The sequence below is a fragment of the Chlorocebus sabaeus genome, chromosome 8 (assembly GCF_047675955.1).
Source record: "Chlorocebus sabaeus isolate Y175 chromosome 8, mChlSab1.0.hap1, whole genome shotgun sequence".
NCBI lineage: Eukaryota > Metazoa > Chordata > Mammalia > Primates > Cercopithecidae > Chlorocebus > Chlorocebus sabaeus.
The window spans coordinates 133,607,210-133,625,548 of record NC_132911.1 but is presented as its reverse complement, the minus strand read 5'-3'; the positions used below and the strand labels follow the sequence as shown (position 1 = coordinate 133,625,548).

Sequence of the window (18,339 nt, the reverse complement as noted above, 5' to 3'; positions counted from 1 at the left end):
TGTCTTTTCCTTGCAAGCACCTTCTATGGTTTTGGCTCCTGCACTTATCTACCAGCTTCCTTTAGTTCTTCCAGAATTTAGGGCTTAATAGCCTATTAATTTTCTCCTGGTCATCTGCTTTTTAAAAAATCATAATCTTATGGTTTTGTTTTAGGAGCTTCATCTAAGTCCAATCCCAGTCATCTTTTCTTTGTTCTCTCTTTCTCTCCAACTCATCCAGAGACCTCTGGGACATTTTCTGTGGGTTCTTTGTCTCCAGTTTCTCTCTTGAGACAGATCATTGTAGGCTAGTAGGACTGACTTGTGCCGGCACAGGCCTGCAGGGTGAGGCTGATCTAGCGGCTTCAAAGGCAGATTAGTAGATTTATCATCTTGAGTTTCCCTTTCATCGTAGATCTACCATTGAGGGCCTCAGCCATTCATAGACAAAAGTTCTGCAACTAATGGTCACTGACCATCCCAACTTAGCCAAGCAACCTGACTCCAATCCCAAAAGTGGTAGAGAACTTGGAATGCTGAAATTAACCCTGAGACTTGATAAAGTCTAGGCAAATGCATTTTTCTTTTTTTCTTTAACAGACTATAATAATATTTTGTAAAAATATTTTTTCTGTTCTGTGTCTCAGTTTTCCACTTAACACCAACATATAGACTGAATCTTCGGAGAAGTAAACCATTTTTAAAATATAACCCAAAATGTTTGACTTTTAATTGATCTTCTTCACATCCACTGTTACACCTCAATACACCATCCATACCCCTACAGTCCATGCTCCACACTGCAAATGAAGTAGCATTTTAAAATGCTAATCTGATGATGCCACTTCTCTGCTTAAATGATTTCTCCAGGGACGTTAGGATGCCAAAGCCGGAGTACTTAATGTGGTACACAAATTCTGTGTGTATTAATTATCTTAGTCCTAGTTACCCTCCTGATTGCTCTCTGTACTCTTATATTGGTGGTCTTGCAGTTCCTCAAGTATGTCATGCTCTTCTCAGCTCAGGGTCTGGCTCCCTGCCTTTCTGTCTGCAAACCCATGTTCATCCTTACTACATACTTCAGTCTCAGTCCAGGAGTCACTTATTCAGGGAAATCTTTTCCTAGGCCTTCCATTAGGTGAGGTCTTATTTTTATACCTTTCCACTGTACTGTGTACTTATTTTCAGCACATATCACAACTGTAATCATTTGTCTTCTCTATATATAATAAGGCTCCATATGGGCACAGGGAGCATGTCTGTCTATATCCATTTTCCCAGTGCTTGGCACAGGGTAGCCAGTCAATACATTTTCTGACTTACTGGAAAAAAAAAGGATAATAGCTGTCATTTAGAGTTATTGTGTGGGTGAGAAATAATGTCTGTGAAGAGATAGTTTAGTACCTGGTATCTAACAGACACATAAGTACCTACTGTTGTTTTTAATCAGTAGATTAATATTTTGTAGGGTTACAGAAGTAATTGGTACTATTGGTAGTAATCAGGAGGTTAATGTTTTATAAGGTTACAGAAAGCTACGTACAATGTTGCTTTATTTCAGAGAGTTCATTGTGGTAGAAAGAACAGGGCTTTGGAGTCAGAAATACGTAGCATTTGCTAGCTATAACTTTGGGCTCTAAGCTCTTTGAAACTCATTTGACCCATCTGCAATGACCATGTCATAGTTGATGGTGAAAATCAAATGGGAGACTATATTCAGTGTACAGTAGATGTTGACTCGTATGTAAATCTTCGTAAATAGGAAAACTGGGTTTTTTTTTAAGTTACGGGCTGATGACCTGACATAAAGTTTTAAATTTATCATTAATATTTGTTTATTAATCTGACATTTATTAACGTCAGATCATAATTTAACTCTGTAAGCTCTTATTTTCTCTGACTGGAATCTAGCAGCATTTTCCAGTTCTGTGATCTGTAACTGAATTCGTTTGATTTGTATGGCTTTTTGAAATATTGAAATGAAATATTAGTATTTACTATTTAATATTAGTATTACTATTTAGTATTTCCATTATCAAACACGGTATTTATTAGCCTAGCATCCCAAAAGTAGCACTTATTTCAAAGGGACCATTTTGCTCATGTAATGAATTAGAATATTTATATTGTAGCCTTTAAATGTCAAGTTCTAAGACAAGAAGTTTATTGAACCACATATTTTGTTCTCTTTAGTAACGGAAAGTAAACAGTTTGTGTTTATAAATGAAAAACATATTCAAAGTATGAGAAATTGGTAATTGATTCATAGGCATATACAAACAGTGTGGACACAGTGCCATTGAAGAAAAGTTACTCAGTTGTAGATAATAGTTACCATTTCATAAAACCAAATTCCACACTGTGTGAAATTATTAAAGTAATATAAAATTTGCCCTTTGATTCTGGTGTTGAATTCAAATTCACTTCTGCACTATTTTCATTCTGGGTTTACAGAATTATAAACCCTTGAATTAGTCCCTTTAAGGTATTTTGTTAAACGGTATTCATAATGTGTGCAGTACATTTGTAATGGCAACATTTAAACTTCTTAATTAGTTTTTATTATATTTAGATCATCTGTTTTTTAAAGGGAACTTTTCTGGGAATTAACATTTATGGATTGTTCACTTTTTAATAAACAAATATCACACAGATACAAACAATTTTTTTTCAATTTTTTTCTTTAGAAGCAGCATTAAGAGGTCTTCTGGGAGCCTTAACAAGTACCCCATATTCTCCCACCCAGCATCTAGAGCGAGAGCAGGCTCTTGCTAAACAGTTTGCAGAAATTCTTCATTTCACACTCCGGTTTGATGAACTCAAGGTAGAATTATCTGTTGGCCCTGATTGTTATGAAAATCATGAATCTTTTAATGAGTACTGGGAGAAAAAGCTGGGAAACATTGTTAAAACATATTTAAATGATGTCTGCTAGACCTTAATAAAAATGGAAAACTGGATTTAGAAATTATGACTGGTCTTTTGATATATGGCAAAGAGCAAATTACTGAGTATTCAGTCTCAATCTTTTTTTATTTTTTGAGACAGAGTCTTGCTTTGTCACTGAAGGTAGAGTGCAGTGGCATGATCTCAGCTCACTGCAACCTCTGCCTCCTGGGTTCACATGATTCTCCCACCTCAACTTCACGAGTAGCTGGGATTACAGGCATGTGCCACCATGCCTGGCTAATTTTTGTATTTTTAGTAGAGACAGGGTTTCACCACGTTGGCCAGGCTGATCTGGAACTCCTGACCTCAGGTGATCCACACCATCTCAGCAGTCTTCATTTAACTTTGTTTAAAAATTATCTCCGAAACAAAATGTTGAGCTTCTTTTCTAATGTTTTTTCTTTTCTGCTGACACCTCCTGCCCCCGTTTTTCAACACTGTTTTATATTAAAATGTTGCTAAAATTTGTTTTTTTCTCCCTTCCTTCTTTCCCGCTTTCTTCCTTTCTTTCTGTTTCTTTTTTCATCTGTCATTGTTTATAGTATTTGGAACTATAAATACCTTGTTAAAAAGAATGAATGTAGAGCAATAAGCACTAGGTCTCATATCAAGAGACCTGAGTTCCAGTTTATACTCTGCCACAGTAACCCCAGTGATGAGATGTTGGGCAGGTCCTTTGGTTTTTCAGGGCCTCTGGTACCCTGTCTAGAAAATGGAAGAGCTGGATTCCAAACTTCAGCATTTTATAGTTGTATCACAGTCAGATTTGTATGTAAAATTCTAGGTTGAGGATTGCTCTGTTGACCATATCTACATTCTTTTATCGTAGTAACTAAAAACAAGTGCCTAAACAGTCCTTTTTGTTTTTGTTTGATAAACAAGCTTTTAGTACATTACCTGAAATTAACTGAAAAGAAAAGGGAAAGTATACTGCCTGTGGTCTTCCGTTTTATATGTTCAGTAAGGACTGAGTACAGTTATAAGCCACCTTAGATTATACCAGTTCTAGTTCTTAAAATGATACTATGAATTATGCAATGTTTTATACTAATTAAAACTGAAGATTTTTCACTTAATTTTTTACATTAGCATTTAGTACATAACATTTTTTTTCCCACAAATGTCTTATTCAGATGACAAATCCTGCCATACAGAATGATTTCAGCTATTATAGAAGAACATTGAGTCGTATGAGGATTAACAATGTACCGGTAAGTTAATGCTTTGAATTAGGGGGATGGTAAGAATAACTTAGTGCTCAACCTGTTCATTTTATTATTTTGTTTGTTCATTCAGATAGCGTTAAAGCTAGTAATAAAGATAGTAATTATGGGCAGCCACAGCTGTAGGAAGAAAAGCAAACTGTAACAGACTGTATGGTATTTACCTATTTTTCTTCACAGTCTCTTAAATTCCCACAACTACTTCATTAAAATTGCTTGTCTGTATAACATTGATGCTTATAAAATTTCGCGATGTACTCTCATTTTAACTGTACAGAAATTTTGTGAGTTCATAGTTACGAGTTTTTTGTCTCCATATTCTTAGAATGGAAGTCTTAGAGAGAAATTATCGTGAGTTAATTTCTCGGAGAGAAATCTTGAACCCAAGTCAGTTTTCCTCCAAGAAATTAATGGTTAATGCTGGCACGAGGGGATAGTGAGGTCATGGCCTATTAACACTTCTGTGCCTGATATGGCTGTTTGAGAAAATGGCTTGTGCCTGCTCCTTGGCTAGTATAGCATTTCTTCTGGCTTCTTTAGGTCTGTTAACCTCTTACCATCCTCCTTTTAAGCTGTTTATTACTCTTTTCTACACCAAGGAACTAAGTACCGTAAGTAAAACTAGAGCGGAAGAAAATATTAGCTTGTTCTCTGTGTATTCTGAGAACCTTATAATTGTTCTGAAAAATTTCAAAGATCAACCCTTGTTTCAAATAGATAGTTTAATAGAGAAGTACTGTAACTATGTAAGGAGTGATAAGTGGCATAAGAGATTTAAAATATATATATATCAAAGACTATCATTCATTTTCTTTTTCCTTAAAAAAATATTTTAGGAAGCACTTGCACTAAGGCACTGAGTTGGAGGAAAAGATTCCTCTTTATGAAACATCTGTTACTTGCACCAATTTGATTTTTGCATTGACCAGTTCCTGGTGTGAGACTGACCTTAACATCTGTCTTTTTTATACCTACCATGTAAAATAAGATAAAAGCAAAGCAGCCAATCGTATACTATATCCGTCCTTGCCATCACTTAAGGCTAAAGACATTAGTCATCTTGGTTCTTCCTTTTACCCTCAATAATTACAGGTAAAAGCCAATTGTTTTCAGAAATATCTCTGAAATGTCTTCTCCATCCCCCTTTCCATCTCGTCCTCCCACTGTTCCAACAGAGAGCCTAATTCCCACTCTTTCTGCAGTCATTCTGCACAGTATAACTCATTTTTCGGACCTACAAGTCTTTTTCCATTTTCTTACAATCCACCCATGATGATCAGTTAATTTTCTTTAGGAAATTGACTTAGTTGTCATTCCTTTCATCTAACACTCTAAATGGCTCCCCATTCCATATGGAAGAAAAATATGAACTTAAGCTAGCATTTAAGGTACTATACAATACAGTCTGACCCCAACCTGTATCTTTCATTGGTTACAGCCACTTATTACACTGAATATGCTGAATTACTCTCTAGGGAGTCACTTGAAAACATACTCTTTCCCCTGCCAGATTGGAATACCTTGTTTACCTGCCCAGTATCACCTGCAAAAGGATAACTCTTCTTCTCCTTAGTTTCTTCTATTCCAACTTAATGTTCCTCTGACTCCCTTTTTGTGTTATCACCTGTTAGAATCTTACCGTGGATGTTGTATGGATACTTAATTGTTCATGATGGAGGACAGGGTACAATTTTATAATCATTTTTCTGTCCTCCATAACATTTAGAATCTCTTGTATGTAGTAGTTCATCAAGGTTTTATTTAGATTCCTTAATATCATTTAAAATATTTTTGAAGAGGTTAATCTTTTAAAAAAAAAATAACTTCAGATCATTTGTAGTCTTTTTTTTTTTTTTTTTTTTTAATTTAAGAATATTTAAGTATTATCGATACATGAGAGTCTAAAATGTAATTGAGGCAGGCACCCTACCTGGGTCCTTTTATAATTGTTATTGTATGTAATAATTTGTGAACTAACATCAAATGCTTTTACCTTCCCCACAGGCAGAAGGAGAAAATGAAGTAAATAATGAATTGGCAAATCGAATGTCTTTGTTTTATGCTGAGGCAACTCCAATGCTGAAAACCTTGAGTGATGCTACAACAAAATTTGTGTCAGAGGTAAGCATTGCCTAGGCAGCTGCTCTGTGTTGTTACTCATCCTCCTGTTGCAGACGTGATCTCAGCAAGCCCAAGACATTAAATACCATCTTGAAGCTAACAGACTCCCAGATGTATGTGTTGAGTCCTGACTTTTTTTCTGAGACCCACGTGTGCACACCTGTCCACCTATTTGCAGTCTCTGGAGTGGTTGACACCTCAGTGATATCTGATGGTACGGCCAAACCAAACTCTGGGTTGCCTTTTGCAACCCTGCCCTTTCTTTAGTTTTTGCTTTTTCAATTAATAGTACCAGTGCAGGCAAAAACTTACAAGTTATGTCATCCTAAATTCTTCTTTTTTTTTTTTTTTGGGACGGAGTTTCACTCTTGTTGCCCAGGCTGGAGTGCAATGGCACAATCTCGGCTCACCACAACCTCTGCCTCCCGGATTCAAGCGATTCTCCTGCCTCAGCCTCCCTAGTAGCTGGGGTTACAGTCATGTGCCACCACGCCTGGCTAATTTTGTATTTTTAGTAGAGACAGGGTTTCTCCATGTTGGTCAGGCTGGTCTTGAACTCCCGACCCCAGGTGATCCACCCGCCTCAGCCTCCCAAAGTGCTGGGATTACAGGCGTGAGCCACCACGCCTGGCCATCATCCTGAATTCCTTTCCATACCTCACTCCCTACATGTATTCCATCAAACAGTCTTGTTGGCTTTCCCTCCAAAATATTAATATATCATGAATATGAAAAGTTAGTTTCTTGCCACCAGCCACATCAGACTTCTCATCTGGATTACTGCATTTGTGTCCTGACCATTCTTATTTCCTCCACTCTTGCCCCAGTACAGTCCTTTCTCCATAGAGCAGCCAAGTAATCTTAAAACATAAACCACGTTCCCTCCCTCCTCCATGTAAAATGTTCCCAGTGACTTCCTAGTACCCTTAGGATAGAATCCAACTATTGCATAGCCTGTAAAACTCTACACCTTTGACCCCCTCTCTGCATTGTTGCAGTTGTTCTTACACAGCTGGAATGCAAGTGCCTTTCGGAAGAGTACTGCCTTCGCTATCTTGCTCGTAGCTGTATCCCCAGTGCTTGGAACAGTTGCTTAGGGTCTAGTGCATTATTTAGAAAATTAGGAGTAGGAACCAGGTTTTAAAGTTGCTAATTTTTCACATTATGCTAAATTTTTAATTGTGCTTAAGTAATAACTGTTTGTTACTTTTACTTTCTTTGTTCTTCATATACTTCTACAGAATAAAAATTTACCAATAGAAAATACCACAGATTGTTTAAGCACCATGGCTAGTGTATGCAGAGTCATGCTGGAAACACCGTGAGTATCAGCTGATCTTTTTCACTTTAACAGTGCTGTTGAGATGACTGATATTTCAAAACATGTTCATATATGAACATGTTTTATCTGGAAAGTAGAAAGTAAGTATATTCCAAATATTGAATATTAATATGTGAACAAACTTAAAATAATTTGGCTATTTAATGTAACTTCTGGTTAAGCATAAAATAGAGTTAGTTGGTCTTCCGGTACCTCAGACTAGTCAGTCTGACTCAGACTCTTAGTTCTCTTCTCAGAACAGAAATGTGGTGGTGGATTTTTGGTGGCTGGAATGTAGGAGAAGAGCTTTAGAGCTCCTTGGTTATACTTACCATAAATGTTATTTTTCCATATTTAGTAAAGAATCTTACCCTTTGGCCAAAGGGCTGGAATTATTCTTCTGTTTATCCCTTTGTCTCTCAATTATTAATTGTCACTCTTTTTTGTTTTTTTCAACGCGAACCTGAATTCTTTTTCTTTTCCTCTCCTCTCTAAAGCATTTATGATGTAGGATACAGTGTGTCCTGGCTAGATTTTTCCTGTTAGCAGGCAGAAAGAATCCCTCCTGGATTCCAGAATTATAAATACAGTCATGTGCTGCTTAATGACGTTTTGGTCAACAATGGGCCACATATACGATGGTCCAAAGCACTATACTGTACATCTTCTCATTGGAAAACCTTATGAAATAGGAGGGCAACTATCAGCATAATCCTCTTCCTTCCCCCCACCACCAGCTTCAGGCAGTGAGGTCCTGGGAAATGAAGGGACAGTATCCATGTGCTTGGATGTCTCTATCTTGGTTCCGTACTCTTTCTGCTGTGATATACTGCCTTCTGTATATAGATAAAGGTTCAGTTTTCTTTTTCACAAATGAGAGGAGAATATGATTGAGTTTTAGTAAAATTGATATCCAGTAATACTGTAATTTATTTAGATCAAGTTAGTCCCTAAATAGCAAACCTGCTTGCTCTATTAAGCTAGTGATTTTTCATCATAGGTGGTAACAGCCTTTATGTAGCACCCATTCTCTAAAATTGTTGCTGTCAGTCTAGCAGAGGAGTAATACACTAATGTGGGTGCAGATATTATAGAAACCAGAATACATGGGTGATGACTGCTCCACTCACCATCTTCTCATCTCTCTGGGGATCTCATTGTGGAGTAAGGGGCATAATGTTAGTATCCCTTTTAGAGATCAAAGCGGCAAGTCAGCGTCAGCTTAAAGGAGAATCACCTCATTAAAGAATTTTGTATCTCTTTCAGGGGGTTGGTATGGAAAGGAAAACAGACATAAGATTTGAATGTATCAGTGTGGCTACTTGTGAACATACTGCATTCAACCGATTGATAGAAATTTGAATAAAATATTCCAGAAGAGGTTTTTCTTGTGCGTGTGTTTTAAAAAGAATTTTGTAATGCACTTCTTCCATGCATATCTTATCTACTCTTCAGGGAATACAGAAGCAGATTTACAAATGAAGAGACAGTGTCATTCTGCTTGAGGGTAATGGTGGGCGTCATAATACTCTATGACCACGTACATCCAGTGGGAGCATTTGCTAAAACTTCCAAAATTGATGTAAGTTATTGTTTAATGTAAGTAATTTCAAACGAGTTTCTCCATGGAAACCATGGGATTTTATTTTATGATAAGAGCTAGCAAACTCTCACAAAACTCAGATTTATAGTTTGTGAAATGGTGGACTTTCATCTCCTCTGTCCTTGTGCTGTATTTCTTGTGGCCTGTATTCAGGTGGAATAGAATGATCAAAGGATGACTGTACTGTCTATTGAGTACCTCCTGGAAGGCTTCTACTACATATTTGGCAATATAAATAAATAATTAAATATAAGAAATTTTGAATCATGTCCTTTGGCCAAAGGCCATTTCACATATAAAATGTTTATTTCAGAATACTTTTGAAAAGTCAGTAGTGCTGCCAGGTGTGCTGGCTCATGCCTGTAGCCTAAGCACTTTGGCAGGCTGAAGCAGGAGGATCACTCGAGCCCAGGAGTAGAAGACCAGCCTGGACAGCATAGTGAGGACCCCATTTATTACAAAAAAAGAAAAAATTAGCCAGGTGTGGTGGCACACATTGGTAGTCACAGCTACGTTGAGCGGCTGGGAGTCCAGCCTGCAGTGAGCCATGATCACACCACTGCATTCGGTCTGGGTGACAAGAGAGAGACCCTGTCTTGAAATTAAAAAGACAGCCAGTAGTGATGCTCCAGTGGAAAAAAATGAAGACTTTATGTATTTTCCCTCCCCTACCCAGTCATAATAATTTGTGACTATAGTTGGCTCTCTGCTTTTCTTCTCTCTGTAAAAGTTTGTATTAGAAATAGTTTTCTAATTTCTCTACTTCATAGTTTCTTTCCCCACCCTCTCACATCTAGTTCTTTAATGTTTGGTGAGAATTGTCTTCCTGTTTCCCTTTCATAGCTAGTTTAGGCTCTTAGCATTTCGGATCTTGATTACTGATTGCTAGCCAAGCTTCCTGCCTTCATGTACACCTGTCATATGTAAAGAGAAATGAGTTAATATTTACTGTACGGTTGCCATGTCCCAGGAATTTTACATTTGTTCTCCCTTGTGACTCTGCAAATACTCTAAGGATGTTAGGTGTCATCTCCCTTTACTGACAGGGCAACTAAAGTTTAGCAGATTAAGTAACAGAATTGCTAGTAGGCCGGGTGCAGTGGCTTATGCCTGTGATCCCAGCACTTGGGCAGGCCGAGGCAGGCGGATCACCTATAAAGTTAGGAGTTCAAGACCAACCTGGCCAACATGGTGAAACCTCATCTCTATTTTAAAAAAACGCAAAAATTAGCTGGGCATGGTGGCACACATCTGTAGTCCCAGGTACTCGGGAGGCTGAGGTGGGAGAATCGCTTGAACCCAGGAGGCAGAGGTTGCAGTGAGCTGAGATCGCACCATTGCACTCTAGCCTGGGTGACAGAGCGAGACTCCATCTCAAAAAAAAAAAGAAAAATTGCTAGAAAATGGTAGAACCCACATTTCTCTGGCTTCCAAAGCCTGTGTTCTTTCTGCTGCATTATGCTTTTTTACAATAACCAGGCTGATATATGTTAAATACCATTGTCATCAAGTGGTTACCTTTTAAAATAACCTGTGAGTCCCCTGCTGCCAGGCATAACAGTTCATATGACTCTTCCTGGCTTTCAGCCTCTCATAACTCCAGGTCCAGCACTGAAAAATTCCTATCTGTGCTCTGTGTGATACTTTATTCTGTGGGGTTTCTCTACCTGAAAGCTCCTGTTTTCTTTAACATACTCACTCTGTCCTTTCTTTTTTATTTTATTATTGTTTTTTGAGATGACGTCTTGCTCTGTCACCCAGGCTGGAGTGCAGTGGTACAGTCTCGGCTCACTGCAAGCTCCACCTCCCGGGTTCATGCCATTCTCCTGCCTCAGCCTCCCTAGTAGCTGGGACTACAGGCGCCCGCTTCTGCGCCTGGCTAATTTTTTTGTATTTTTAGTAGAGATGGGGTTCCACTGTGTCAGGCAGGATGGTCTCGATCTCCTGACCTTGTGGTCTGCCTGCCTCGACCTCCGAAAGTGCTGGGATTACAGGCGTGAGCCATCGCACCTGGCCCATTCTGTCCTTTAAATCGCCACTCAGCACCTTTTCCAGGAAGTCTTCCCTTAGCAAACCCTTTGTTTTTCATTGCATGTGTGGTACTTTAGTTTGACTGATTTTGTTCTCACTAAGTGAGAATAATAACACTTAGGTTGGGTTTTTTCTGTTCTAAGAATAATTAATTTGACATAGTATGTTATCTCATGGGTTCCATAGTTATGGTCTTGGTTTATTTTACTATTTTGAAAAGGAATGTTACATGAAAAAAATGGCTGTTTTACCTTTTCTGTTTTCTTTTTCTTTAGATGAAAGGTTGTATCAAAGTTCTTAAGGACCAACCTCCTAATAGTGTAGAAGGTCTTCTAAATGCTCTCAGGTGTGTATATGTACGCATACATATGTACGGAAAAAATCTGTAAGGAAAATCGTTTATGTAAAGAAAATGCATTAAGTGTGAATAGGATATAAAAATAAGTGTTCAAGCTGGAAATATGAAGATCCTATTTTGTTTACTGATAATCTCGCTTCCAAACACTGGTGACAGTATTTACGATGAGGAATGCGTGGGACACATGACAATAGCAGCTTCATTTTCTGGTTGAAGATTTTGGCTTTTACTTGTTGCTTCTCTTGAAACAGAGATTGCTTGTTTTTTTAATAAAAGTATTATATGCCAGTTATAAATAAAATTCAGAAAACATAAGAAAATGTAAATAAAAAGAAATAATGTAATCTCACCATTTTGAGATAAGCCACTATTAGCCTATAGCCTTCTAGAGTTTTTTCTTTACATATGTAGATAATAGCTCTATGTAGTACTTATCTTCTTACAAAATAATATCATACAAAGTGGCTTGTAACTAACTAGCTCTTTCCTCTTAATAGAACGTAATTACATTTGTGTTCAGACTTGTGTTCTTTTTATGTATTTCTTATAATAAAAATTAAGTAGTCATTATTTAATGTCTGTTCTTAGATTAGTTTTACCTAATTTAGTTGCTCAAATTTCTACGAATGCTAGAACATTATTTATTTCTTTATTTAGAGATGGAGTCTTGCTCTGTCACTCAGGCTAGAGTACAGTGGCACGATCTTGGCTTATTGCAACCTCCGCCTCCCAGGTTCAAGTGATTCTGCTGCCTCAGCCTCCCGAGAAGCTGGGATTACAGGCGTGTGCCTGTATTTTCTAATTTTAGTAAAGACGGCATTTCACCATGTTGACCAGGATGGTCTCAAACTCCTGACCTCAAGTGATCCACCCACCTCGGCCTCCCAAAGTGCTAGGATTACAGGCGTGAGCCACTGTGCCCAGCTGCTAGAACATTTTTAAATGAAAATCTCAGTATTTTATAATATTTGACTACAGAGATTTAATTGGTAGTATTCACATGACATAAAAGATGACAACCCATTACTTGATTTTTTGGGGGTTTAAACACAAAAATTACATGAACACAGAAATATTTATAGAATGATATTTACCACATAAAATGTAGGCTGTATCATTTCAGCTAAGTGGAACTGTCAAATGATTTTATTAAGATTATGAAAAAATGTTTAAAAATAGTTTTTAAAAGATTATGAAAAGTGTTGCATAAGCGGTTACTGCCTGAATAAAGGTGATCTATTCTAAATGAACATCAGCAAGATTAAGGAACATAATTTAAAATTCTTATAATGTCAAACTATTGTAACCATAAGCTTAGTTTTTAGAATTCTGTATTCTTGGGGTTTTTACAATGCATACTTCAGTGGTTTTCCCAATATTTAATGATATCATGAGTCTTTCCTCCTTGGTTTCTTTCTGAATACTCCCTGTGTCTCAGGTAGCCTGATTTTTTCTCCCAAGCCTTTGTCTTTTTGATTGGTCAGGCTCTTTGAAGCCAGCAAGTGGCAGGAAATCTTTTTCAAAAACTTAGAGGTAATTGAGATCTAGGAAGTTTTAGGATTCTTTCTTCAGCTTGAAGGTAGTCTGCCTAACTCAGAATCCTACTTTTCACTTTAAAGGTAGTTCAGTTTCCTTTTCCTTAGAATGAAAGCAGAGGAGGCCAGTGATGGCGAGTGAAAGACAGGGTTGAAGTCTCCCACAAAGTAATCTGTGTTTGAGGGAGAGGGGAGGGAAGGAAAGCAACATGGAGGCAAGAGTCACCCGTCAGTTTGGTACATTTTCTTTCCTTTGTAATAGATAATGGAAACTAGAAAATAAAATGTTGCTTTTAGAAACAACAAAATCAGATCTGACTTGGGACTCAGGCACTTTCCTTTTAAACAAACACCCTAGCTGATATAGATAATGCTGATACTTTGAAAAATATTTCTTAAAGTAAATCCATCTAGCCTTTAATATGTTTTACTGATAGCACATGTTTAGGAAGCATTTTGTAACCCCAAAAATACTACACGAGTGTTACACACCTCCACCAAATAGAACTTAGTGACCAAAACATCTTAAATGAGAGAATAATTCCATATGCATGTATATGTTTGTTTTCAATGCTTTTCTGTAGTAATTATTTATATAGAACTTCCTGTGCTACTAAGAGAAGGCATCAAGTCATATGTCCATTTTACAGGTGGAAAAATGGAACCAAATACATTTAATCATAAGAGGGAAAGAAAGAGAACTGGGAGTTCAGGTTCAGTAGTAGATAATTGTCTTCTTTATTAAATTTAAGAGTAAAGGTAAATAATATTTGGTTTTTTTTAGTAGAACAGTCATGCATTTGGAAAAAATTTTGTTTTTGTGCACAAAGGAAAGTAACGCCATATATCTTCATGCTTTATTTTAGCATGTATTAGATAATATTGGTCTTTTCTTGATAAATGAGTGTGGCGATGCAGTGTGTTCTGGATTGGCTTTGTCCAAAGAAGGAAGCTAAGATCACATCCCATAGAAGGAGCGAGAACTTGCGTCATGGGTAGAGAGGAAAACACTTACCACTCTTCAAATAGTATAGTGCATTGCTGAGTGGTGATCCTTTTAATTACTCTGCAGTAGAAATTTTACTGTGCACATTACTTGGCTCTTTCCACTATTTAGTTGTATAAAGAAGTAGGGGAGAAACAAATGAAGAAATGGATTTTGAGAACTTGAGACATCTGTAGGATTTCATGTAATTGTGTATACTTTACATAAAGAGAACAAAAAGGTTAAATCCTTGCAACATCACTTAGCATTTAATGTAAATATTCCTTTATGGATTTTTTTTTTCTTTCCAACCCGGCTGCTTATTTTGTCTTCCTTCCACAAATATTTGTTGAGCACCAGTTATGTGCCAGGCACTCTGATACCTATCCAAAAACATGAGAACAGTTTGGGAGTGACTTCTCAGTAACATTGTAGACAGTATATCAGGTACTTAATAAGCATTCTTCAGTTTTTAAATTAATTTGAAATGAACCTAATAGGAATTGGGTTTAAATTTCTTAAACACAGAAAGATGATCTGTGTGGACCTGCTGAAAAGGATGTAGTCCTAGCTGGGCATGGTGGCACACACCTGTCATCCCAGCTACTTGTGAGCCCAAGGCAGGAGGATTACTTGGGCTCTCAATTGCCAAGCCCAGGAATTGAAGGCCAGCCAGGGTAATATAGCCAGACCTTGTCTCTGGAAAAAAAGATCTAGTCCTTAAGATTATATGTGGAATTCTTGTGAACCAAATTAGTCTGTCTGGGTTATCTCCAAAATACAGTCCACACCCACACATTGAACACCTGTCTCCATTGCTGCTGTAATCTGGCCCAAGCCTTGACATCTGATCATCTCACACTTCGTGCTCAGTAACAGCCCCCTTATTTAATGCCTCCCTGCTGCTCCTTCTGTTCCCCACAGCTCGCCCTCAACAGCCAGAATGATAAGACTTAAGTGACATCACACCCCTCTACTGCTTAATATGCTCCACTGGCTTTTATTGCACTTAAAATAATCTCCAAACTCCTTACTATGTGTGGCCTCTGGGTGTCCATGTGAGATGGTCTTTCCCTGTCTCTGTATGTAGCCTCTTCTTGTTATACTTCTCTTCTTGTTATACTCCTTTGCCACTAGGCTTTACCTTGTCACTGATATTAGTGTATCATTATCTTTCTCCGTCTGCTGGGTTGTAAGCTCCTTGAACAGTGCCTGAGACATAGGCTTGCTTAGTGGATTTTTACTGCTTAAGGGAATACTGTCGTGAATCTTTATGATTATCACTCTTGTTTTTGTTAATTCTTACGTTGGATTTGCATGCATGTAGCAAAACACATGCCTAGAAATAAGGCACTTGGAGAATTGAGACATTTTAGAGATATAACAGCTGTAGTAATTGACACATCTTAAATACAGAATAGAACAGGGGTTGGAATACTTTTCTGTGAAGAGCCAGGGAGTAAGTAGATATTAAAGGCTTTGTGGGCCACATGGTTTTCTGTCATAGCTCCTCACCTCTGCCACCATAGCAGGAAGGTAACCATAGATGGTACATGAATGAATCAACATGTGCGTTTCAATAAAATTTTTATATGTAAGCACTGAAATTTGAATTTCATAGAATTTCCACAATAACACATGAAATATTACTATTTCTTTTTTTTGTCTTCCTTCCCCCACCCCCCCCATCCAAAAGGTTAAAAAATAGACTTAGCTCACAGTCCATACAAAAATTGGTGGTTTGGATGGCCCATGGGCTATAATTTGCCAGCCTCTGGGATAGAACAGCATTTTCTTCTGAGTGAGAAGTTACAGCTAATTGTTTACTTGAGAGGTTAACCAATCATCTCCGCAATGTAGTTGTAACTCTGTTAAATAGCTACTGGCTATTCAGTTAGAAAGGGAGTGAGGATGGCAGGCTGTGCAGAACCTGAACAGGGTTAAAGCTACAATGAGAAGCCATCATTTTGAGAGTTTTGCTGAGACCAATTTCCCATCCTGTCATAATTAGAGAACCTGATACTGATTCTTTTTTAAGTTCCTAAAACCGATCTTTTTTCTTTCCTCTTTTTAGGTACACAACAAAACATTTGAATGATGAGACTACCTCCAAGCAAATTAAATCCATGCTGCAATAACAATTCTGGAATAAGCACCTGCTGTAGACAGAAGACAGTATTCTGCAATGACTGAGAATGCACAGTTTTTTAGTGATTGCAATTACTATCTCATTTATTCTTGCTTTTATTTCTTTCCTCTGTTCCTCTTCCCTCTTTTTTAATCATGTTCTTGTTCTTAAGACTTCTTTTCTGTGCCAAAATTAGTAAAGTTACACTCTGAAGGGATATCATCCTTTCAAACAGGCCATCTAAGGCAGCTAATTATGCATTGCATTGGGGTCTCTACTGAGAAAAATTCTGTGACTTGAACTAAATATTTTTAAATGTGGATTTTTTTTGAAACTAATATTTAATATTGCTTCTCCTGCATGGCAAAACTGCCTATTCTGCTATTTAAAAACCCTCAATGACTTTATTTTCTACTGCCGCCTTTTTCATGTGCAACCAAAATGAAAATGTTTAAATTAACTGTGTTGTACAAATGGTACCCAACACAAACTTTTTTTAAATTAGTAATACTTTTGTTTAAAGTTTTAAGTTTGCATTTTGACTTTTTTTGTAAGGATGTATGTTGTGTGTTTAACCTTTATTAACTAACGTTAAAAACTGTGATGTGTGCGTAGAATATTACGTATGCATGTTCATGTCTAAAGAATGGCTGTTGATGATAAAATAAAAATCAGCTTTCATTTTTCTAAGTGTGGCTTGGTTTACTGATGTTTTGTTTTTAGGCTTCTAAAGTTTTCCCCATGTATGTTTTTATGGAATGCATATATACATTACATGATTTTTTCTTTTAGGGGAGAGCCGGGTCTTTTCATTAGAATTTTTATCATTGTCTATGTATATAATTTTAATTGCCTTTAAAATTTTGCTAAGTATATTAAGACCAGTGATCTTTTCATTAACTGGACTTTTATTCTTGATTTACTCTTGTATGGATGTAGTAATGAAAGGAAAACCGCATCCTAGCTTGATTCACCATTTCCAGGAGAGTGGGTAGCAACGTGAAGGCAGAGTAGCCCTTTAATCCTGGGAAGAGAGTGATTATAAGAGGGACTTCCTAGGAGAAAAGCAGAGACCATGGTCTCACTAGTGGTGGAAAACTAACATGTTTTTCAGTTTGAGATCATAAAACCTAAATCATGAAATCTAAATCTCACAGTTGGAAGAAACTGCTTAAAGGTTGTCTAGTTCAACCATGCCAGTGTTTTAAATATTTAGGAATATCTGAGATATAATGCAATTAAAATGCTTAACCATGGAAGAGAATCACAGAGGCTTCCATCAGACCCTTCTGAATTAATAGGGCCAGATCATGGCACACACAGCTTCTCAAGATCATATCCCTGCTGATCTCTCTGGCCCTCCCGCTCACTGCTCCCCCACTTCACACCCTGTTCTGCAGCCAGGCCCTACTGCTTGCTATTCACAAATTGTCCCATGCGATGTCACTTCCTTAACTCTGGTCTGGCTGGTACCTGAACCTGACATTACCTTCCTCTCCTTGTGACCATCTAATGGACGCCAACTTTCATCTTTGAAGGGTTATCTTCTATTACCTCCTTCATGGAGCCTTCTGGATAACATTGGCCATATCCTTCTAGGCATCCTCTAAGAATAGGGTAATGGGCTAAATAGTGACCCCCAGGAGATACATTCACTGGGAACCTGCACGTGTGACCTTATTTGGGAAAAGTTTTTGCAGATGAAATCAAGGATTGGGAAATGAGATCAACCTGTAGTAGGATGGGCCCTAAATTCAATGACCAGCTATTAGAAAAGAAGGGGAAAGAGACGTACAGAGCTGAAGGCCATGTGAAGATGGAGGCAGAGATTAGAGCAATGCATCTATGAGCCAAAGAACCCTAAGAATTGGAAGTCGCTAGAAGCTAGGAAAGAAGCTTGTCACAGATTATCTCAGAGTCTTGAGCAGGAACCAACCCTGCCAATATCTTAATTTCAGATATCTGGCCTCCAGGATTGTGAGGGAATAAGTTTCTGTTGTTTTAAGCCATGCGGTTTGTGGTATTTTGGTACAGCAGCCTTAACATGTATCTCGTAAAACATCTCTGATACTTACCTGCGCTTGTGGCTGTGTTGTCTGATTCTAT

At 37.6% G+C, this 18,339-nt stretch overlaps 1 protein-coding gene across 33 annotated transcripts in view; it reads left to right on the top strand.

Annotated features, from left to right (window-relative positions):
- CYRIB (CYFIP related Rac1 interactor B) overlaps positions 1-16,923 on the top strand; it is a 172,286-nt gene extending 155,363 nt beyond the window's left edge. For all 33 annotated transcript variants that reach the window (XM_038000122.2, XM_038000146.2, XM_038000132.2 and 30 more), the window contains 7 exons: positions 2,667-2,803; positions 4,062-4,139; positions 6,156-6,272; positions 7,514-7,593; positions 9,049-9,175; positions 11,503-11,573; positions 16,180-16,923. In XM_038000122.2, coding sequence (XP_037856050.1) covers positions 2,667-2,803; positions 4,062-4,139; positions 6,156-6,272; positions 7,514-7,593; positions 9,049-9,175; positions 11,503-11,573; positions 16,180-16,243 — 674 coding nt within the window. In that variant the 3' untranslated portion in view covers positions 16,244-16,923. The remainder of the gene's footprint in view (positions 1-2,666; positions 2,804-4,061; positions 4,140-6,155; positions 6,273-7,513; positions 7,594-9,048; positions 9,176-11,502; positions 11,574-16,179) is intronic.
- The last annotated feature ends 1,416 nt before the right edge of the window (positions 16,924-18,339 follow it).